We start from the raw sequence: 23,578 nt of genomic DNA on the forward strand, positions 1-23,578 counted from the left end.
TAGATTGGTTGCCAGTATACTTAAAGAAGGATATCCAATCGAGACAAATAGTAAGAAAGCGACCGATAGCCTGGTACACAAAACACGGGACACGAGTAGAATTATCTGATGGAGTCGATAGGCCAGGAGGCTGCAGTGCACCTTTTATCATTTTCATCCGGCTCCGTGTCAATAGCTTAGAATGTCACTGACCTCTTTGTAGACCCTTGTGTGCCTCGCGCGACACGAGAAAGACTGAACGAAAGGATACATGATTGCGGATTTGTTCTCGCACCTCTAACAAACTCAATTAGATAGGGTTAGTTGCTTGCCAGTCCTGTGTGGGTCTCTGACATATAGGTGCGGATATTGCCGCAGTGTACTCAACCTGCTAAAGCTGATTTATTCGGCTGTTCTTACGCTTGGCATTTCCAGGTCAAAAGACTGTTGCACAAACCCTCGGGCAGGTAGACTGCTACCCGCAAATACACGGCCAGGAATTAAACTTACCCATCAGATCATAGTTTAGTTTTATTGCTCAATAAAGACTTTCGTATCGCTCATGTCCGATTTCTCCGCAGCTTGTTCGTCTATAGAACTTCCAGCCTCAGGTCATGCACTCCCTCTGGCTTAAATAAATGTCATAGTATTTCCACTTCGAGACTGCTTTTACTAGAATAATGCCGTTTATCCAAAGAACTCATCGCAGCCCGGTTCCGCCATGACAATGTTGACTTCTATCCTTATTCTATCCTTACTCGGCTTTGCCAACGCAACGCCCTCTCAACCACCGCCAAGTCACTGGAGGCGCGGTGGTGATGTGGCAGTCGAAGATAAATGGTTGGGTCACAACAAAATAGTCGCTTTGGAGGAAATCCCTGGCTATGATCTTACCGGAGAGATCGAGACTACCTTCAGACCGCTGCTTCATTCGTACTCCGGATGCATCCCGTACCCTGCAGTCGACGCCAATGGTAATGCTGGGTACGTAAACCTTTCAGACAAGAACTCGATTCCGGTATCAAAGCTAACGTTTTTATATTTCAGTGCTGGCTTAAGACCAACCGGCAAGGCGGGCGGTGACTGTCGTGACTTTGGACAGAGCGGTCAAGTTTACGCCAGAGTTGGAAAGTCTCACGGGAGATGGGGTGTGATCTACAGCTGGTACTTGCCCAAGGTTATGGGTAAAGAGCAGCAGCATAAACACCACTGGATCACTGCCGTCGTATGGCTTCGCGTCGACGGATGCTCCGATCTGATCTACAACTTCAAGTCTCTTGGTGTTGCATACTCTAAGAACCCCCAGAACAGCTTCGATGTCACACACAAAGACAGCGATACCATCTTTGTCAAATTGAACGATGGTGGTTCAGCAACCAACCCTATCGTAGCATATGACAGCGGAGTACCTCTTGTGCCCTCTCGAGAGGGCGCAGCGGGCGCTTTGAATAACCCACTTATCGACTGGCATCGTCTCCCTCAGCTTGCACAGCAACAGCTAAACGGAATTCAATACGAGCACACGCAGGTCCCCTTCAACGATGCGAATTTCCAGGGCACGCTTGATGCCGCGTACAGCGACGCTCTATACACCAACGTGCCGGTAGAGAGTGGCGAATGTGAGACCGACCCAACGGAGGCTGATATCGATCCGGACTTTGGGCTACCAGAACCCTCATCTACCGCGAAGCCGGTCTCTTAATCTGAGCCAACTGAGCTGAGATAGGAGTAGAGAGTCAAGCAATAGCCTAGAAGATCAGCCAGTGTTCATGGCGCAAAAGACTGCAGTTGTAATTTGGTTCACAAACAGCCTTGGTGACAGGAGTGAGAGGTGGGATGACACCAGCACGGGTCGCTTTGGTCAGTTGAATCTGCAGACATGGCCGTCGTGCCGCTTCCAAGTGCTGGTGGTAGGCTCTGCAGTGATTTAAATCACACTTTCACTTGGCGCGTACTACGTTCGTGATCGTCCCCACTGTTGGCGGGTTACGCTGTTACAGGGAGTCATATTGCGAGTTCCTCCTGAGCAAGCACCAGTTCTCACTAGTCATGAATAAACTTATACTCTGCCTTCAAATCATTCTCCTAAGACTCCTACTTAGTCCATCCAACCTCTTCGCGTTTACTGCCCTATCGCAATATCTCCTACCACCACTGACTGATATTGTCCCCTTCTGTCGAGCACAGACCGCCTGTAGAAGACCGACCAGCTCTGTGAAAGGAGCACAGCATTGTAATCTATCTACTCTTTTCACAGCTCTTAGTAGGAGAGTCTTACATAAATCCAATCCCCGCATGACTAAAAGCATTGCATCCGGTATGCTTCCTAGATCACCCAACGATATTGTGCTACTTTTAGAGATACAAGTTCATCAATCGAAGGTCAGCCCAAATCACCTCGGATTAACAAATTTCTCAACCTACTAAACATGGTGTTCTTATTAACTCGGTAAAACTGACATAATTATAATTTATTATATTAATTTTGTAAAAGTCTGTTTAAATTTCTCTTCTCTATAAAAGCCCTACTTGAAATCCTTTTTTCTTTAGCTTAGATTCTATATACGAAAACCACGTGGCTTCACGAGGGCTGGGCTCTTCATACCACCAGAGGTGAAAACTCCTGAGGAGTGGGTAACGGCTTGCAACCACATCTTTACATTATTGCTGCGGGAATGTCTGCCTGAGCTCACTCTTGACCGAGAACTTAAGAAACACGTCAACGTTACAACAACGATCGAACCACCGGATCGACGACAGTTTATCTGTTGGTATCCCTATCACAGGGATATTGGTTGATTGGTTCGAACCGTGGGTTGACGGAGTAGGTCAATTGACTATATAATTCTGCTGCGTAGGTGTAAAAAGGAGGTTCCAACCGCAGGTTGGGTAGGCCGCGATAATCGACTATACGGTCGATAGGTGGCCCCTGCGCTGCCTCGAGGTCGAATTGGACTTCCAATCCGACATTATCCAAGAACACTTTGGAGATCGTATAAGAGGACGTTGCTTCTACGTCACAAGCGAAGGCCACCTCGGGATGGGTTCAGGCTATATGGCTGTCGGTGATGCCATTATTGTGCCGTTTGGTTGCTCTACCCCTATCATCATCCGTCCGGAACAGAGTGACGGGGGTTACCGCTATGTGGGAGATGCTTGTCTCAACGGCTTCATGTATAGAAGAGCGATTGATCAGTGGCGAAAAGGGGAGAGGAAGAAACGGAAGTACAAGTTGCGCTGGAAAAAAGGAGGTGGTAGTGATGTAGTAACATCTGGGAACCACCGATGGTGGCGCAACTTGGAGGTTTTAAAGTTACGCCGGAATTGCACTTTAGTCTTTCATAATTGTAGTAACTTACTCTTCTCGTCTCTCAACAACTTTCTGGGCCCGTTTCAGAACTCGTCTTCGTGCTCACTCAGCAATCGTCAAGCAATTGTTGTCTCCCCCTTCCGCTTGGAAGTCCTGGCCTGAGGTTGAAAACCACGTCAAGTTGACCAACTAGGCGGTAGACTTCGGCATTGGTGTTTGTGGAGAGATATCCGCTTCTCTGAAGAACCCAATCGATAAGCTCTCGGATTGTTTCTACTGCAAGGAAAATCGATGGTCTATCGTATCAACTCCACCTTCCTCAAGCAAGCCTCTTCTCAGGGGCCTATCTTGCTTTCGAGGTCTGCATAACTCACATTGATTGTTTTCTTAGATTCACGCACCCTCCTCCGGACAAACCGTCTGCTCTCATAGATGCATTCTTTGGTGGCTTGTATCCGTGATAAATAGCGAGTATCCGTAAGGGGAATTGTTGCACTATGCGTCTGTGGGCGTCAGGCCAGCCTGGAGAACAAGGGATGTTGATTGGTCTGAGAGGAGTCGAAGAAGCTGGTCGCTCCACTGGCAACTGCGATGTCGTATCCGAGCTTATCAAGTATGCTTCCAAAGTTGTTGCTTGTCTAGGGTGATGGGTGTAGCCTCCCTTGAGGCTGATTCGCACGCGTTCTCGTATCTTTGGCGAATCTGGCGTGAGCTTGTTTGTACGGCTTGGCGTTACATGCCGCGTCGGACACCGTTCGGTCGAGGAGATTGGCGATGTAACTCCCGCTTACGCGGTACAATGCCGCCGCCTCACCCGTGAACCGCCTATCCGTACTCCATCGCTGGCTCGGGTGCGAGGAAGCGGCCGACAGGGCTGCGGTGTGTAACGGAGTCCTGCAGTCTCCTGAATCTCGGTTTCTCTGATAACACTCCAGGGCGCAACCACTGTGATGCTAGCGTCTCATACACGAAGATGGCAGGTTCTAGAAATTGCGGATATGAGGAAGAACCAATCGAAGGGGTTCCGGCCCTGCTGACATCCACTCCCGCTCTGCCGCCGGTGGGTGGGAGTCTGGAGACGGCCTCCTAGTGGTGGGTTTGATCCGTTGGGCTGTGATTTGCGCCGCCTGCCGCCATCGTCAGCCCGCAGATGAAGCTATTTCGATGGCTCGGGATTAGGGGCTTCTTCCTCCGCTAGCTTGTGGCTATGACGAATGCCCCCTGAGCCCGTACCCTGGTTGCAGAGACTTCCATGGAGACGTAAGGAGGGGGCAAACCTAATGTGATTGAGTATGAGCCATACATGATACCGCAAGATTGATAGCTTTGATCGTGCGGGACGACCCCTGGAGTGAACAGCCATTGCTGATGGGTGTCCTAAACAAGAACACCGAAGACTCCACATATGCACAGTCCGTAGCGGCAACACGGCTTACAAATGGAGTAGGGTGCTGGCTGCGGTCTTGCAAGCGGACCCCGAAGAGCTGGAGCTAGCACTTGCGAACAAGCAAAATGTCCGCCTTGGCGGCAGAGTTGGTTCTTTTCGTCACAAACCAAAATCCCAATGCCGTGGCAACCGCGGCTTCATGGAAGTCACCAGACATGACGTGCATCCTGTTTCGGATTGGTGTGTTCTGGTCAACTTTGTCGTTCGATAGTCCATGAGGGTAGACTGAAGAATCGGTTTAAGTGGATGTAACGATGAACAGGGTAAATGGGAGAGGAATCTATAAGATTTCTCGGAGCCCACATCGTTCCAAGAGGTGGGAGTGTTTTTGATGTCCGTTTCGAGTGTTGTGCCAGTGCTTGTGTCTCATGGTGGTCGAGCCAAGTCGTTGTGATTTAGTGTTGCACACTTCGGTGATTGACGTAGTCAAAAAAAAGGGGGTCTTGAAGGACTAAGAAGCTGGGGAAATAAAGTGCAGCACGTTCTAAAAAAATAAAGATTTAAAGAACGGATGGTCTTTTTGGTCTGGACATAAGCTGTCTTTAGACGTTGGGAATTTGGACTTCTCGGAAAAGTATACGGGGTCGACGGCGCCCGCTCGGGTCGCTTCAACTTTCCGAGAGCCCGTATAATGGAGACCGCCCCACACCTCCGACTTCCTAACAAACGTTGCGGACTTTTTCGTGATGATCGCCGCCAAGGGAGCCGCCGCCATCGACCCACACTATTCACTTACACGCCGGCTGCAGGCTATGACAAGATGCAAGAATTTGGATACCCTAATCAAGCTCAAGTGCTCAACCAACGTGTCTCTACGTCAACTTGTGAGATTGTAGCATATCTGGTGCACGGATGACCCGGGGCTCTGGATCGACTTTTGAGCCTTCGGATGCTGAGATGGACCCCTTGCGTATTATGGGCCGGGGGCACACGGGGAGCTAGACACTCCGTTGACATGTTGATAAATCTAGACCTAGGCTTATTTTCTAGAGACGTTTTGAGTCTTCAGCCGAAAGCTATTACACGGGCTTTTCTCCCTTTTGCATACTCACAACTTACGATAATTTTTTCCCTCTCTTCATCTGACTGAGACTGTTCACTCAGCGGCTATTACGACAAGCCGAGCGAACAACTGGTTGATGCTGACCGGTAGGCTCCCGCACAAGTGATGTGTAGAAAAGATCTCGTTGACTGACATAGTCTCTCCCATTGATAGGATAGCAAGATATACTTGCAACCGCTCCATCAGCCAGCCGTCTCAGGACACCCGTATACCTTAATTCACCAGCCGACGAAATGTCCGCCTTCAACTCGGACGAGAAGTCTCGTCTTCCAACCCGTTCTCCGGCCGGTAGCCAGAAGACAGTAGTCGACCACGATGCGATCTTCACTCAAAACGCGGAAGCACTCCCAACCTCGAAGCCCAAGGACAACTCATTATACGAAAAGGCCGGCGATGGATCCGCTGCATCGACGTCAGAAGACGACGGTAACGACACGGAATTAGAACGCCGCCAGTCAATAGTGCAAGAACTAGCGCGGGAGTACACGCGACACTCCGCGGTCAACATCGATGGCGATAGCATGGCATTGTTCGGTAGCGAGGACCCCAATTCTCCCCTCAACCCTAACGGAAAGAACTTCAGCGCTCGCAAGTGGGCAAAGACACTTGCCAATGTCACCAATGAGCACGGATCTGGATACAGAACTGCTGGTTTTGTTTACCAGGACTTGAACGTCTTCGGATTCGGCCAAGAGACGGATTACCAGAAGGATGTCGGAAACGTTTGGCTTGAGATTCCTGGTCTCGTTCGGAACCTCACCTCCAAGACTGGAGGCCAACGTCGCATCGATATTCTCCGCGAATTCAACGGTATCGTAGAGGCAGGTGAGATGCTCGTCGTTCTTGGACCCCCAGGATCTGGCTGCTCTACCTTCCTCAAGACCATTGCCGGAGAGATGAACGGCATTTACACCGACGAGCGTGCCTACTTCAACTACCAGGGTCTTTCGGCAAAGGAACTCCACAAGCACCACGCCGGTGACGCCATCTACACTGCTGAAGTTGATGTTCACTACCCTCAACTTTCCGTGGGTGATACCCTCACCTTCGCGTCCCGTGCACGCTGCCCACGAACCCTGCCTCCTGGTGTCACCGCCAACCAGTACTGCGACCACCTCCGCGACGTCGTCATGGCCATGTACGGTATTAGCCACACCGTTAATACCCGCGTGGGCGATAACTATGTCCGTGGTGTCTCTGGCGGTGAGCGCAAGCGTGTGACGATCGCCGAAGCGACGTTGTCCAATGCTCCTTTGCAGTGCTGGGATAACTCAACCAGAGGTCTCGACTCCGCCAACGCTGTCGAGTTCTGTAAGACCCTGCGCTTGCAGTCCGAGTTGTTCGGTCAGACATGTGCCGTCTCGATCTACCAGGCGCCTCAGAGTGCCTACGATCTGTTCGATAAGGTTGCTGTTCTCTACGAGGGACGTCAGATCTTCTTCGGCCGCACCACCGAGGCCCGCCAGTACTTTATCAACCTTGGCTTCGAGTGTCCAGCCCGTCAGACTACTCCTGATTTCCTCACATCGATGACGGCGCCTACTGAGCGTGTCATTCGTCCCGGTTGGGAGTCTCGCGTACCGCGGACGCCCGATGAGTTTGCTGCGTGCTGGAAGGAGAGTCGCGAGTGTGCGGCTCTGAAGCAGCAGATTGAGCAGTACAAGGCGGATCACCCTCTGGATGGCCCGGATGCCGAAGTCTTCAGAAACCAGAAGCAGGCGGTTCAAGCCAAGAACCAGCGCCTCAAGTCTCCCTTCATCCTCTCGTATGGACAGCAAGTGAAACTCTGCCTCTGGCGTGGCTTCAAGCTCCTTAAGGGTGACCCCAGTCTGACACTGTTCTCCCTCATTGCCAATTCATGCACGGCTCTCATCATGTCCTCTCTGTTCTACAACCTCCCGGAAAACACGTCCTCCTTCTATAGTCGATCCGCGGTTCTCTTCGTCGCCATTCTCGCCAATGCATTCTCCAGTGCTCTCGAAATTCTCACCCAGTACGCCCAACGGCCTATTGTTGAGAAGCAACGTCGTTATGCATTCTACCACTCTTCGGCGGAGGCTTTCTCCTCAGTCTTGGTGGACATGCCCTACAAAATCACGAATACTATCTGCTACGACTTGATCATCTACTTCATGACGAACTTGAACAGAGAACCCGGCAACTTCTTCTTTTTCCTGTTAACCACATTCCTCATGGTGCTGTCCATGTCTGGTCTTTTCAGATCTATGTAAGTCAATTTTGCCCCATACCAAGAATGACTCTAACGCCAATCAGTGCCTCCTTGTCTCGCACATTGTCGCAAGCCATGGTTCCCGCGTCGATCTTGATTCTCGCTTTGGTCATCTTCACTGGATTCGTCATTCCCGTTGACTACATGCTTGGCTGGTGCCGATGGATCAACTACCTGGACCCTGTCGCGTACGGATTCGAATCGGTAAGTTGAGATCCAAGCTATTTGAGTGGACATCGGACTGACATTTAACCTCTGAAGCTCATGATCAACGAGTTCCACAACCGGAACTTTGAGTGTGCCGCCTTCGTCCCTAGCCCTGCAGTTGCCGGTTACGAGAACATCACTCTCGCCAACAGAGCCTGCTCCACTGTTGGTGCCATTCCTGGGGAGCCGTTCGTCAACGGTGACAGATACATCAACTCCCAGTACAAGTACTTCAACTCTCACAAGTGGCGCAACATCGGAATTCTCATCGCTTTCATTATTGCCCTCCACGCCTTGTACTTCATTGCCACCGAATACATCGCTGCGAAGAAATCCAAGGGAGAGGTTCTTGTCTTCCGACGGGGTGTCGCTGCTCCTGTTAAGGGCAAGGACGACCCTGAATCTTCTCTCTCTGGACCCGCTACAATCGTCGAGAAGGGTGGACAGGGTGCGTCCGCCAACGAGGGTGCGATCCAAGGCTCCACCAGTGTCTTCCACTGGGGCAACGTATGCTACGATGTCAAGATCAAGACCGAAACTCGCAGGATTTTGGACCATGTGGACGGCTGGGTCAAACCAGGAACTCTTACGGCTTTGATGGGTGTCTCTGGAGCTGGTAAAACTACCTTGCTTGATTGCCTGGCAGACCGTGTCTCCATGGGAGTGATTACCGGAGAGATGCTCGTTGATGGAAAGATCCGTGACCAGTCGTTCCAACGCCGTACTGGCTACGTTCAACAACAGGACTTGCATCTCGAGACCAGCACTGTTCGTGAGGCATTGGAGTTCAGTGCTCTGTTGCGCCAGCCGGCCACCACCCCTCGCGCTGAAAAACTGGCATACGTCGACGAAGTCATCAAGCTTTTGGATATGCAGGACTACGCCGACGCCGTCGTGGGCGTCCTTGGCGAGGGACTGAACGTCGAACAGCGCAAGCGACTTACCATCGGTGTTGAGCTGGCTGCCAAGCCCCCCTTGCTTCTTTTCGTCGATGAACCTACCTCTGGTTTGGATTCGCAAACGTCATGGGCTATCCTGGATCTGCTTGAGAAGCTCTCAAAAGCCGGCCAGTCTATTCTTTGCACTATTCATCAACCGTCTGCGATGTTGTTCCAGCGCTTCGACCGTTTGTTATTCCTGGCAAAGGGCGGCAGAACCGTGTACTTTGGCGATATCGGCGAGAACTCCCACACCCTTACATCCTACTTCGAGAGAAACGGTGCCCCTGCCTGTCCTCCTGGCGAGAACCCGGCCGAATGGATGCTTTCCGCTATTGGCGCAGCCCCCGGATCACATACCGATGTCGATTGGCATGAGGCATGGAAGGCTAGCCCCGAGTATGAGGCCGTTCAAGAGGAGCTTCAACGCCTCAAGACTCAAAGCCCGCCCCAAGAGCACTTGTCCGCCGAGGAAGAGAAGTTGGCACACCGCGAATTCGCCGCTCCGCTGTGGGATCAGTTCCTGATTGTCACCCGCCGTGTCTACCAGCAGTACTGGCGTACGCCCTCTTACCTCTACGCCAAGTTCATTCTCTGCTGCTCCGTCGCCCTCTTCATTGGTCTGGTCTTCCTCAACGCCCCTCTGAGTATTCAGGGCTTGCAGAACCAAATGTTTGCGATTTTCAACATTCTCTCCATCTTCGGTCAGCTCGTGCAACAACAGATGCCGCACTTCGTTACTCAACGCTCTCTTTACGAAGTCCGTGAAAGACCTTCCAAGACTTACAGCTGGAAGGTGTTCATGATGTCGCAAATTGTCACCGAGATCCCGTGGAACTCTCTCATGTCCGTCTTCATGTTCATCTGCGTTTACTATCCCGTCGGTCTTTACGAGAACGGTGATCCGAGCCAGAAGAGTGAGCGTGCCGGTCTCATGTGGCTCCTGTTCTGGCAGTTCATGATCTTCACCTGCACCTTCGCCCATGCCTGCATCGCCATCACGGACACTGCTGAGATGGGTGGTAACCTTGCAAACGTCCTTTTCATGATGTGCCTACTATTTTGCGGTGTCCTGGCTAGCCCTAGCGCTATGCCCGGCTTCTGGATCTTCATGTACAGGGTGTCACCGTTTACATACCTGTTATCGTCAATTCTCTCCACAGGTCTGGCAAACTCCAAAGTGACGTGCTCAACGAACGAGTACATCCATTTCAACCCGCCAGACAACCAGACTTGCGAGAATTACATGGAGGGATACGTCAGCGCCATGGGAGGGTACATCAAGGACCCATCTGCCACGACAGACTGCCAATTCTGCACCATCGCCGACACAAACGTCTTCCTCAAGGGTATCAGCTCCAACTTTGACAACAGATGGCGTGACTTTGGTATCGGCATGGTGTACATTGTCGTCAACATTATCGCTGCTCTGGGTCTATACTGGCTGGTTCGCATGCCTAAGGGCAAGAAGAAGGCCTAAGCCACAACAGAAGCGCTTCAGGAGAAGCCAATACATTCCGCCACTTTACAGTAAATGACTCTACCGCATAGCCGATCTTTTTTTCTCATTAATTAGATACATTTCCCATTAACATCATGTTTTCTTAGGGGCAATGGGCATCATAGAATTTTCTAGTGTTTAGGTTGAGGTTACATACTAGAGCTCTCGCAAGACTTTCATAGTCCCAGTCAAATTAGTCAAATGAAACTACAGCTGTCCTTACCTTTGCCTCCTTGTGACTAAAGATGTATGTCAACTCATAATGCCTGAAGATAATAAAAGAGACAACCTCATCAATGCAAATGCAGAGTATCTACCAGCTTGGTTGCTGCACGCTTTCGGCGCGAATGACTGAGAGAAGGGAGTCTTTAATAACCCCGGTGCGTGTAAGTGTGTCTCGTTGCAAGGATCGCTTCACCCGACCTCCAAGCATCCGATGTCAGTCGCTACCCCAATTATTGACTCAACCCATCAGAGTCAATGTTGCAAAACATTCACGAAATACAAGGCTTACCTTGAGACGACGGGTAATTATTTCCACAACTCCTCCCATTTGCCACTGCCATTGTTTGATACGTGTACGTACAACTTACCTCGGGGCCAAGCAATGAGCCCCCTCCCGCTCCTCCCGCGGCCCCCCGCATCATCGTTGCCTCAAGACTCGGCATTTAGGGGTCGATTGCTTATAAGTGCTCGGTTGGGGGTCAATTGGAGCAAAGTGTTGCGATCGAGCACAATCTTCAACTCAACATCGTCATATTTCCATCAGAAGACGGCTCATTCTCACCATTTGTGATCACTGGCTTCTAAAGTATTTTGATCATCCATGTAAGCAATGGCTTTCCAAGTGAGACAGCCCAAAAATCGAGAACTCCTCGGTGGAGATCTCCTTGCTCAGTCCCTAGCCCATCTGGGCGCGACAACTGCGTTTGGCATTCATGGTGGGTTCCTCTGTACAACAAATTGTATCGTTTCCTTAGACTAACACCAATCCTCAGGCGGTCACCTGGACAGCTTTCTCATCGCCGCCGTCGAAGCCGACATCAAGCTCATAGACGTGCGGCACGAGACTGTCGCCGTCCAAGCCGCCGAAGGCTGGGCCAAGGTCAAGGGCAACGACGCCCCCGGCGTATGCTTCATCACAGCGAATTCTGGCTTCTGCAACGGCCTTCCCGGTCTCAGCACCGCCTTCGCGGACCGCTCCCCAGTATTCTGCATCACGAGCTCGCCGCCGCTGCGCGACGCGGAGACGAATACCCTCCAGGGCTTTCACGACCAAGTCGTGCTGGCGAAGCCCGTAACGAAGTTTGCGCATAGGGTTACTAACGGCAGCGAGATCCCGCGCATCGTAAGCTTGGCTTGGAGAGCGACGACGGCGGGGGCGCCGGGACCGGTACTCGTGGATTTCCCCATCGATGTGCTCTTCACGCCGGTAGAGGTCGACAGCGTGGCTTGGGGTTCCATCACTGCGCCGCCGGTATCACTTCCCGCCCCTGATGCCGGCGCGGTTGAGCAGGCGATGAGACTTTGGGGAGAGGCGGAGCGCCCCGTGATTCTAGTCTCGACGGGCGCAGCGAGGGCCGCGGATGAGGTAGAGAAGCTCGCTGAAGCGACGAATACTCCGATTTTCCACTCGCCCAAGTTCTCTACGACCATCAAGCGCTCGCATCCTCTTTTTGGCGGCGTGGCGACTCGGCTTCCGATCTTGCGCACTCAGGGGCCGGCGCCGGATTTTGTTCTTTTACTGGGTGCCAGGACTGGCTTCTTGATCGGTGGTAGGAGCGGTGCGATTGTGCCGAACGAGAGTGAAGCCAAGGTTGTCCAGGTCGATTTGGACGGGAGCGAGATTGGGCGCTCGAGAAAAATCGATGTGAGAGATTTCCCCCGCTCGATATATGGCTTCAGGGGGGGAGGACCGGTTATGCTGACGAGAATTAACACAGGTCGGTATCGTATCAGATGTTGGGCTCGCAGCTCAGGCTCTGACAGCTGCGGCATCCAGGTCGTCCGTGAAGGCCACAAGTGAGTGGGTTGAGAAGGCCATGGCGTTGAAGAAGCCTAGCGTTCACTCGGCTGGAAACGAGGACGACCCGGTGATCATTGAAGAAAACAATCGGATCCATCCCTACCATGGCGTGAAGGCATTCTTCCAATCTCTGCCCGAAGAGAGCATTCTTTGCATGGACGGCGGCGAGTGCGGCGGATGGGCTCTGCAGTCTCTGAACGAGGCGAGAGCGGGACTGTCGATGGTGACGACTGGATATCTAGGCTTCCTGGGCAATGGCTTTGGATACTCGCTTGGTTTGTGACCCGTTATGAGGCATTGCCTGTTATTGTAAGAGTACCGTCGCTGACTTTAAACCAGGTGCCGCCGTCGCCGCTCCAGATAAGCTTGTCGTCAACCTCCACGGAGACGGCAGCGCAGGCTTCCACATTGGCGAGCTCGACACCTACGCCAAGTTCGGCCTCAACATCCTCACAGTCGTGGTAAACAACAGCGTCTGGGGCATGTCGCAGGCCGGACAGAACATGATCTATGGGGAGAAGACGCCGCAGCGACCATGCGTGGCGATGAACCCGAAAGTCAAGTACGAGGTCGTCGCACAAGGGTTCGGTTGCGAGGGGTCGGTGGTGGACGTCGTCAAGGAGAACGGCGCTAGCAACGGACCCAAGACGCTGGAGTCTGTCAAGGTTGCGGTGAGAACCTTGACGAGCGCGAGGCAGCCTTCGTTGCTGAATTTGAAGGTGTCTGATGTGCCGTATCAGAATACTACAAAGGCCATGGTGAGTTTTTGTCCTGCCTTGTCTCCGGGTCTGGTGGATATGAGGCTTACACGGCGTCTAGGTCGGAGGAAGTAGTGATCCCAACATCATTGTCGTACCGTATTACGATAACCTTCCCAGACCGTACTATAAGAAGTCCGAGAATGGTACGGCTGCGTCTGCGAATGCAATTTCGGCGTCGAAGGAGGAAAGCTTCGTCGAAGGTCACGGCACAATTCAGTAATCAGCAATCCATGTATTGACTAAAGTATCGGAAAATTAGTGAATACAATGCTTCGTTGAGTATGGCACAAGAAGGAGCTCTGATCCTGCGAGGAACGAAACTCATCGAGCTTATACTAGCTTGTGTGTCATAACCTCGCGTGCCGTCCTGCATAACTTCCGTGGACTGCGAACCATAACGCGTAGCAGACCTCGCACCATTTGAACCAACAAGCTTCTTTGGAACAACTTCCGGATGCTTCCAGGCTCATGATGCTTGACGTTGACGTAAAGGCCGTTGCTGTAAATATCCATTTCGTCGCCGAGGTGTACCATCCACTCCAAGTCCCTCGGGGATTTTCCCGTGCCAAAATCATACCAAAGTGTCACGCGCAGCGCGTCCTCGTCGCGCAGAATCGAGTAGTCGACCGGACAGCATTGGCAATACCCATCGTACACGTTTCCCGGATGATGCCACGCCGCCTCCATATTCTTCTCAAACGCGCCCCAGTCCCTGATGCCCCAATACCACCACGGGAACAGCTGGTGTCGGCAGATCCTAAAAGAGCGAATCTCGTGGAGAGCCGCATACCCATGGAACTCCTTGATGACTTGTAGACAAAATCTGCCTTCGACGATTCTCGGTATGTGAACAGTTACATTTGGTGAGCCCGACTTCCAAGATGCAGCTCCTCGGTACGCCCTGTATTCGCAAGGTTCTAGGAGCTCCGATAGATAGGCTGCGTTGATGCCCATTCGCCTAAACTTGAGCGCTAGTTCGACGTGGGTGTGTCGGAGCTTGTAGGATCGGCCGAGGGTATCGAGTGTCTCTCCCTGCTGGCAAGGCGGTGTTTGTTGGCTGCGAGGCGTGTCTGAACGGTCCGTTTCGTGGAGTGCGCAACAGCGCGCGCAGACCCAATGATTCGGCAGTCTGTATGCCACCGCGGCCCAGAACGATATTTGCTCAGACTCGGGTAAGGCTAGCGAGGCATCTTTCCAGTCTTTTTCCGTGAGGATCCAACCTGCGCGACAAGTCCGCGAGAACATGAACTGACTCAGAAGATCGAGGTGGCTGATGATCTCTTCGAGCAAGTCAATCGAAATTCCGAGAAGGTAGGCCTTTGTGGGTTGTTGTTTGGGTCCCATCAGCTTCATGACGCAACGGCTTTCGAAGGCAACGGCTCGTTCCCACAAGCGGTTTCGAGGACGAGTGGGAGGCTCGTCGGCCATCTTGGCTGGTTCAAAGAGAGGCCAGAAAGGTGTAGGATGTCATGCTGAGGCCGTAAATCGGGCCCAAGTGGAAATTAGGGCATGCTCAGAGCAAGAGTAACCGGGAAATATTAATACTCCAAGGAAAAACCGGGATCGACTGAAATTCTTTTTTAGGTTCTGTCGTATCGTTGGCATATGCATGAACGCTCAAACGACTATTGAAATCTGGCAGGGCGTTCGCTCAAATGCAATGTAGTGGATCGACCGATCAATAGTCTTCAGCCTCGTTGCCTCGATAATGGTATCGGACATCAAGGGACATACACATCTTTGCATACGATTACATCATCTCAGCTTTCGACTAAGCTCAAAAGACCATCCGAATGCTGAATACGGTAGCATAAGGTAGGTCAACGGCGGCCTACGCCACCTGTTGGAACATGCCATCTCTCAACGAGAGCAGATGCCCGGTCTGACTGTTCAGGAGCTATGTAAGTCACAGAGTCTTCTGGTAGAACCAACTTGAGCTCTGTAGAGCCATACAGTCAGCCTCATAATGTGCTTGAAAGATGACCTGGAAAAGAACAAGCAAAATTGCCTACATTAACCGACAATTAAAGGAGCAAGAACATGAACGGCATGTTAGTTACCTGCTGGTCATGATGCGTACAATCACGAAAAAACAAAAAACCTCGCTCAAAGCTACCAAGACTATGAAAGGATGCAAGAGGAGGACGAAACTTGTCTGGTTAGCACCGCGTTTGGACCGTGGAGACCAGGAGACGACCCCATCATGATCTGCGGTAATATGCTTTGCTACCGGGCACCTCAAGTGGGTTGCAAACCTTCTTGTCGCACATCTCTTTGAAGCTCCCCCTTTAAGAGGCAAAGTTCTTAGCGTTTGCCCCGTATCCGTGTTGAAAGAAAAACAGACTTGATAATAGAGACGGTCACGGAACAAAGCATAAATTAAGAAACAAGGCAGATCTCAAGCCCTCTTCGATAGCAAGTATACTAGTTAATAAAGTAGATAGGTTTATAAGATAATAAATAAATAAAGAGGTATAAAAGGTTTCTATATCCATATTCATACTAGGAATATTCATTAACAAATAAAATTATAAAATAGGAAATTAATAAAGAATTATTATACTCTCCGTACCTTTGCTTATACTATGTGTATTCATTAGTAAATATACCTACGAGGTAAGAAGCTAAGGAAGAAGTCTTGTAGTTCCGCACTCTCGTTTAGACTTAATATATCCGTTAATAAATACGTTCACGAGGCGAACTATTGATAACCCGACGTAGTAATAATCACTTTTGAGACTGTCTAAGAGACTATAGGGAAACGCAAAGGGGTTTATGCCTCCACGACCGGGGCAACAGGATCTCTGAGATCCGCAAAACAGAATGCAGCACCAGTACCTTTGAAGCCTGGAACGGCAATGTTGCTTGTAACACATTGCGGCCGAAGAACTTTCGTCACGTACCTGAGGTATTATTTATATAGACGTACGGCTCAGCGGTTAGGGGAACATGATCTTGAACGTGCAAGGATGCTTGGCACTTAGGCAAATGGTTGAGAGAAACAGTCCTTCGTCAATCATAGGCTACTCATTAGACATTGTCATCTACCTCTCGTTCTAAACGCTCAGAATACTGGTTTCCAAAGCAAGGCCGTGCAAGGGGGGTATAAAGAACTCTTGAAGCAAAAAACCACGACACAACCCAATCCAGAATCCAATCAGCCCGTCATCTCCATGGATCTAAAGCCCATTGTCTCTTACCCACCACGCCGAATCCAGAGACAAGTCGAGGCGACCTAGGCCCTTGCAGATGAAGCAGTGGGACGAGCAGCTGCAGCAGAAGAATTTGCAGCCGTGTCCTCCCTAGTCCTCTCCTCCGCCAAAGTCTCCATCACAGGCTCCTCCCTCTCCTCCTCCTCACCCTCACCACTCCTCTGGCCCGCCGGCACCTGCGGCGCCAAATTCAGCTTCCGCAGCAACTTGACCGCAGCCTTGTTCTCCTCCCTCTCCTCGGCCTCCTTCTCGAGCACTTTCCGCTCCTTGGCAGCGCTCTCGCTCTTATCCTTGGCCTCTTCCTCGCGCTTCCGGAACTCTTCAGGCTCCATAATCTTCTCCTTCTTGTGCGTCATCTTCTCTATCGCCTTCTTGCCCTTTTGCCGCGACTTGACGTAGACCTCGAGCCCGACGAGCACGGCATAGGATTTCGATATCGACACGTGTGACGTGTCGACGCTCGCCTCCTTGAGGTTCTTGACGAAGGCGCGGAAGTTGGACGCCGGAGGGCGGTAGTGCCCGCTGAGCGGCGACAGGCTCGACAGCCGCCCGTCCTTGATCTTGATGAGACCCGCCGAGGAGATGCGGCTGCCCTGCAGGAAGCTCGAGTGCTGAAACGCGCCCGACGACTTGATGCCCACGTACAGCCGGAAGCTCGTGTCCGCGACAAAGATCCAGGTGTTCTTCTTGACCGACTTGCGCAGCATCTTGTTGAAGATTGTCGCTGCTGAGATGTGCGATACCTTCTTCATGCCCGTTGCGCCGTCGACCTCGGGCGTGGCGTACTTTGCCGCGCGATCTGCTTCCAATGCTGACTCTACCGAGGATTCGGAGCGGCTATCGTCGGCGGCTTCGGCTCCGGGGGATGTTTGCGGGGTGTTGTTCTGCGACCACGCCGGCGTCGGGTCGTCTGCGGGCACGATGCCGTGGATGCTGTCCTTGAATGCCTCGGTCGTGTCGATGCGCGCGCCATTCTTGGCCCAGCACAGCCGTCCCTCGTCGTCGACTTGCACGAGGTAGAATTGCCTCTCCTCACGGGACAGGTATCGCACCTGTTCTCTCTCGAGACGATCGCGGGGACACGCCTCCATTTCGACATTCTTACCGCCGCCGTAATCGAGCCAGTAGAAAAAGTTCTCCGTGGTGTCGGACTTTTTCCATTCCTCGTGGTACACGCGCAAGTTACTCCCGTAGCGATGCTTGAGGTCAACCATCTCCAGGAAATACTGCAACCCCATCATCTTGGAATCCTTCTTTCGCCGCGCCACGGCCTCCTCGCGCTTCTTCTTTTTCTCGGCCCTCTTCTCGGGCGTATCTGATTCAGACGAGGACGCAGAGGAGTCTGAGTCGGACTCGACGTCGTCGTGGCCCGCACGCCGCGCAATCGTCGCCGCCTTCCTCCAATTCTCACGGGCTGTCGACGGACGACTCATGCCGCCCTCATCATCTCTCGAAAGCACGCTGTGTCTGTCGCCGGTGGGAGACAAAGCAGCAGCGCCGACGGAGCTCTTTGCGCGCGGCCGGTTCAGCTCGCGGAACTGCAGCTCATCAATGGCCGAGACCCATCTCGTCGATGCGTTTAGTCCCATGCCCTGCATCTCTCTCCGCACGCGATAACCCCGGTAGTTGCGTTGGATCAGCGCCGCGGCCCTGTTGATCGCCTCGCTGTCGTCCTGTTCACTCTCTTTGGTTGAAGCTGGTGGTGGATCTTGCGACATTATTTGCGCTTCGTCGAAAATGTTCCCGGAAGCGTCACCTTGTCCGTCCTGCGAGCGCCGAATGTTGTGAAAGTGGTCGTGGAGGTGTTGGGTCTGGCGCTTCGACTTATTCCTCTTTAGCTCCTCCTCGCGTGTGCGCTGTACCTCTGCAATCTTTTCAAATTGGTCTTGGGATGGCGGGACCAAACTGTCCATGTACTCCTGGCGAGAACTGTAGTTCGTGCTCGTCTGCGACTGCGCCAATGAGCATGTGTCGTCACTAGGAGGGGCCGTTGCAGAATCAGCCGTGTGAGTGGTGGCGGCGGTTGTGGTTGTGGTAGTCGTAGTAGTCGTAGTAGCAGCAGGGGAAAAGATGGAGTGGGATTCGTCTTGTTCGTCGACAGGTCTTGGCACGGGGGGACTGGCCGGCGGGGTAATAACGGCGGCGGCGGCACCGTTAGTAGGAGCACGTTGGTGAAGAGGAGGGGTCTTTTGGGGTGGTGGTGCAGACGCAGACGTAGGCGCAGACGAGGCAGAAGCGTCGCTCGGAGACACGGCACCGCCACCAGAAGCAGGTTGCTGGGCTGGAACCGGTATAGAGTCGAGCTCATGGGCGGGTTTCGTCATGGCGGTTGGTGGGATGGCGGGGTCCGCCCGATCGTGACGAAAGAGTAGGGATAGGGATCTGATCCGAGAGCCGGTTGGCGCAGGCATCAGGCCTATTTTTATGTGTCGCTTTATGTATGTGTATGTGTGTGTGTGTGTGTGTGTGTGTGTGGATTAGGTGAGTTGCGTTCGGTGGTCTGTTTCGTTTCGAACTATGACTTTCTTGCTGCTGGTTGGGTTTGGAGCTTGTGTTGGTTCCAAGGTTGGCTTGTCTTCGGAGACAGCAACAACGACGTCACTTTCCTTAATAGCTGTTTGAGGTAGTCACCCGCAAGGTTGATGGTGGAATGGAGTCGGCAGCTTGAGCGTGTAATAAAGCGCAGGAGCCATAAGATGGAACGGAGACGGGGTTGAAGTAAGCATATAATGATTACTATCCGTACGGCTGTCAAGACATGGATGTTAAGACTCCTGAGTAAGGTAAAGCAGGACGGGAAATTGTGTGGTCTAAAATTGGAAGAGAAGGAGAAGGAGGGAGAGCGAAAAGCAGTGTAAAGAATGCGCCCAGGAGGAGTGACTGATTAAGAATATATTGCATTCGTGGGGCGCTCTCAGATCCTCGCCGGTGGCATGGGATTAAATCTCGGCGACGCCTTATGACAAGATAATGAATAGAGTCTACTGGGAAGAGAAGAAAAAACACTACTCCGTACACACAAAAACAAACACTTGCCCGCCTTGCATCATGAGGTACCACGGGGGACACCCTTGCCGGTGGGGTGGAAGAGTAAGGCTTAGGGGCGACGGCAGTGCCAAGTTGCCAACTGTTTCTGGACAGCATAAAAGCAGAAAACTCAGTGATCAAGTTTGCTCAGCCGACTACCGCTGGCGTGTATACCACACCGCGGGCTGTGACGCACGATGGACTGTTCTGCTCGGAATCGCGGATGGGGGCCGTCGGCACGCGGCCGTCTGTCTATGCGCGTATCACCGGTGCCCTTCGCAGTCCGCAGAACCTCCCGAATAGGTGGTGAGCACCAACAGCGTAACACCTACTAACACCTTGAGGGACCTGGAACGGACGGATATCGTAACGACCATCCGCAAATAGCAAATCTATCCAAAGTCCCCTGGATTATAGGCGACCAGACGCTGGGCTTAACTTTCCTCTACCGCTGTCTTTACGAAGAGAAATGGGGCTGAGTTAGGCTTTCTTGTGTCTCGATCTTGTTCAATTTGCAAGGAAAGATCTTTGGACCCCAAAAGACCCTTGACCATTCTCACGTTTTCCACTGCCAGTCAGCAGTGACGCTCCCCAGCCCAGTACATCCTGCTGAATATTACGCGTCAATCTGTGGGGGACCCCCCCTTCAAAGCCCAACCAGCGTGGCCCGACTCACGCCGGCGGGAACAGCACATCGCCACGGACCATGTCCGGCGGCGCATCTTTACGTCCTGCCCTTTTCTGGCATCTCCACTGTACCCCACGCGGCCGCGGCCGCCGAGACTTTTCCGGCAACGGGCTTGGCGGCCACCGTTCTGATGAATTCATCATCATCTCTCACTATGAGTAGATCTTTCGACAACGCCGTCCCGGGTATATGGTTCATCGTCCAAAACATTATCATTATTGATATTTTTTGCATGGTCCGACCGGTTTGAAACCGCTATGTACGTGCAGATGGCCATCATTCTTCTGCCCGCTCGACGCCCGTGTGGGAAAAGCGCCCAACATACCTAGCCGTGTCCAGCTCTGGCGATATATCCCAAAAAGATGTACAAGAAGGTGAAGTAAGTCGATTTTGGTATTCAGACACTATCATTACGAGAAGAGAAACTCCTTGAGCACTGGCGACCCAGAAAACTCGGGATTCAACATTATACAACTATAGATCGTTAGCAATCATCCGAAAGGCATCTACTGCATAGGCTTTCGCAGACGCACTTGAGAAAATACTGTAGCCCCGCCCTCCTCTTATCGAGGAAACGGGGCCGGAATTTGGATATCACACTCTTGGGTGGTAGAGGTGGTACTGCTGCTTCGAAATTGGGGAACGTCTTGACCAACTTTTCACGAAGGTCGTCGAACTCGGAGTATCGCTTTCGTATGTTCATATAGCTCCCCTTCATACTTCTTGTCAGCAACTGCGCTAGTAACCTCGGATTGTGCTCCTGTGCTCTTTGAGCCTTTCTTCTTCCAGCCAGGGATATTACTGACTTGCAATGTCTCGACTCTTATGTTCCAAACAACAAACGCCCCAATGTTGGTTGCGCTGCCGTTCACTACGACATAGTCGGTAATCTCGACGCTCTTTGCCCAGCAGGCTCGGTTTCGACCGTTGATGTCGCTCGCTTCGTTATCGTGCATTGTGATCGCGCCTGCAGGCAATACTGATTCGACCGACATGTTGGAAACTGAGCGCTGGTGGTGGCCAAGCCAATATGGAGGCGACGTTACTGATGACGGACTTGTCACTGACGACTCAGTTGGCGACTCCGTCTCTTCCTCTTCATCCTCCTCGTCTCCAAACAATCCGCCCCGCGTGTCATTATTGTTCTGGCGCGACAGTAGCCCTCGAATGGCTCCGTCCGTGGCGACCTTGTGTGAAGGTTTAATACGGCCGTTCGCGGCGCCGTTGAGACTGCCGTTCGGTCGGAACTGGGATTCTATCGCCGAGTCCATGAATCCATGTGTGAGGATGGTACCTCATGGACAACCGTGATGTTGTATTCAAGATGCGATGTGCTCAAGGGCAGCGAAAGTGCAAGGCGGTTGTGACGTATTGGCCGCCGTATGACGATATCAAGAGTCAGTCTTAGGTAGCTTGACGAAAGACCTGTCTCGGGGCGCTTGCTGGACGCCGTTCTGTTAGGGTGGTGCCGCGTGGCTGTGCAAATCGACCAAGAGTGGAATGGCGGCCACTTTGGCTAAGGCGGACAGAAGCTGGAATGTTGATTGTATAGTACGTTGCTGGTGATGTTACTTTGGGGCGGCGATTAGTCGGCCCGTGAGATACAACGGGACCTTCTGCAAATGCACGAAAGAACAAATAGGCAGTGCGCCACTTAGCGCAGCTTTGTCGCTGGAAGAAATTCATACGATCTCGGGACAGTTGAGAGGACTCTTTAAGCAAGACTGAGGAGGTAATTGTTTACAAAATAATTACCTGCAGCTCCCCGGGTGAGATCCATGCGGATAAAGCATGACGATAAGAAAAGCTCCTACCACTAACCTTACCTTACCTGTATTCGTGCCTTCCCGCGGCTCGTCCTTCCTCTCACGTCTGTTGGTTCGTGCAAGAAAGGAAGGACCCTTCTGAGACAGTGCTTCTGCTTAGCTAACAAACAATAATAGTAGCTTCCTCCTGTAAGAAAGATCCCTGGTAAATCGGGAATAATACAAATTGAATGAACAAAGTGCCACTGCCATTCAGAATTGACCACATTATTCGCACGAGTATCCGCAACTATTCTTCGCCAATCTCGGATACGAGATGATGGTAGAGCTGTCATCCTATACGCGGGAAAGTGGTACACCTTGCACAAAGCTCATCCATCCTACAGGTTTTCGGTGCGGGATACCACGCCTTTTGTTTCCTTGCGTCTGTCCCGCACACAACTGCGACTGGCTCTCGGACTTTGACAATACTCGGCGCAGGGTGTTGACAAGGTGATGCTGACGTCTAATGAGCTACCACGCCAGGAGGAAGACCGGTTGCCGCGCTTAGGAGGAGATCTCCATGCACACAGCATCGGTCATAGAAGACATTGGCCACGATCCCGTCTGCTGCGACAATAGCAGGCCGCTCCAACGCTATGGACACGTACACTACGGTTACAAACACACTCCCAAATCCCAACACATCGGTGCGGATACGAAGATGCAGAAACCAAGCCGCGGGGAGTTGGAGGGTTGACACCCACGACACCTTCTCAACTAGCGCATCTCGTTGAGCAGGGGGGTTAGTCTTCGGCTTCCATTTCGATTCTACGTCGTCTACCCCAGTGCGTCCCTGTTGGCCGCTGGCAGACTTCTCGGTACTTGCAAAGTGCATTGCAACGACAACACGGTCAGACCTAAGACCTCTGTTTTCGAAAGCTGAACCCAGCGCAGACGAGACATCCGCAAAGGCTCGCAATCGCCAACGCCCTGCCAAATTGACAGGTTCAGTTGTGGCGGCTGGTTGTCCATTCTTGACATCGACCACGGGCAGCCCAATGGCACTTTGAAGGGCATTTTGGCCGTCAACCGGGTGGTGTCAGCACTCTGCTACGACTTGTCTACGGAGTAAAAATAATAGAGAAATGCATCTATGCGGAGACGTTGGGGCGCTTGGGATCGTCGCCCCGGAGGAAGGGGTCTCGGAGGCAACAGACAAGATCCGGCCGGAGCCAACCACCTCAATATTCAATTTGAATATCTGGAATCAGCGACTCAGTGCCAGCCCTTCCGATCTCACTGTGTGGTGGATAAGGATGAACTTTCAAACAGTCGACGTCCACCAAGCTGCTCTAGACGGCACAACCATACATACTAGCTGCATTGGCTGTCCTGCACAACGGCCTTGGTTGGGGACAAGACTGCAGAATACGAGTGGCGA

At 52.2% G+C, this 23,578-nt stretch overlaps 5 protein-coding genes across 5 annotated transcripts; 3 read left to right on the forward strand and 2 right to left on the reverse strand.

The window, feature by feature from the left end:
- Positions 1-706: 706 nt before the first annotated feature.
- N0V96_000444 (uncharacterized protein) lies at positions 707-1,681 on the forward strand (the record flags this gene model as incomplete). The annotated part of the gene is made up of 2 exons (XM_053193461.1): positions 707-963; positions 1,027-1,681. The coding sequence occupies 2 exons, from the start codon at positions 707-709 to the stop codon at positions 1,679-1,681; spliced, it is 912 nt and encodes a 303-aa protein (XP_053049178.1).
- Positions 1,682-6,032: 4,351 nt separating this feature from the next.
- Positions 6,033-10,654, forward strand: CDR1_1 (Multidrug resistance protein; the record flags this gene model as incomplete). Its single annotated transcript, XM_053193460.1, has 3 exons — positions 6,033-8,026; positions 8,074-8,233; positions 8,291-10,654. 3 exons carry the CDS (start codon positions 6,033-6,035, stop codon positions 10,652-10,654), a joined length of 4,518 nt encoding a protein of 1,505 aa, XP_053049177.1.
- An 856-nt stretch (positions 10,655-11,510) lies between these two features.
- On the forward strand, positions 11,511-13,682 carry N0V96_000446 (uncharacterized protein; the record flags this gene model as incomplete). Its single annotated transcript, XM_053193459.1, has 5 exons — positions 11,511-11,616; positions 11,674-12,545; positions 12,619-12,976; positions 13,041-13,459; positions 13,521-13,682. 5 exons carry the CDS (start codon positions 11,511-11,513, stop codon positions 13,680-13,682), a joined length of 1,917 nt encoding a protein of 638 aa, XP_053049176.1.
- A 3,015-nt stretch (positions 13,683-16,697) lies between these two features.
- N0V96_000447 (uncharacterized protein) lies at positions 16,698-18,998 on the reverse strand (the record flags this gene model as incomplete). The annotated part of the gene is made up of 1 exon (XM_053193458.1): positions 16,698-18,998. The coding sequence occupies one exon, from the start codon at positions 18,996-18,998 to the stop codon at positions 16,698-16,700; it is 2,301 nt and encodes a 766-aa protein (XP_053049175.1).
- Positions 18,999-20,799: 1,801 nt separating this feature from the next.
- Positions 20,800-21,660, reverse strand: N0V96_000448 (uncharacterized protein; the record flags this gene model as incomplete). Its single annotated transcript, XM_065755942.1, has 4 exons — positions 20,800-20,863; positions 20,923-21,101; positions 21,196-21,356; positions 21,447-21,660. 4 exons carry the CDS (start codon positions 21,658-21,660, stop codon positions 20,800-20,802), a joined length of 618 nt encoding a protein of 205 aa, XP_065615182.1.
- Positions 21,661-23,578: the final 1,918 nt, after the last annotated feature.

Source organism: Colletotrichum fioriniae (assembly GCF_027942845.1).
Source record: "Colletotrichum fioriniae strain IMI 355084 chromosome Unknown scaffold_1, whole genome shotgun sequence".
NCBI classification, from domain to species: domain Eukaryota; kingdom Fungi; phylum Ascomycota; class Sordariomycetes; order Glomerellales; family Glomerellaceae; genus Colletotrichum; species Colletotrichum fioriniae.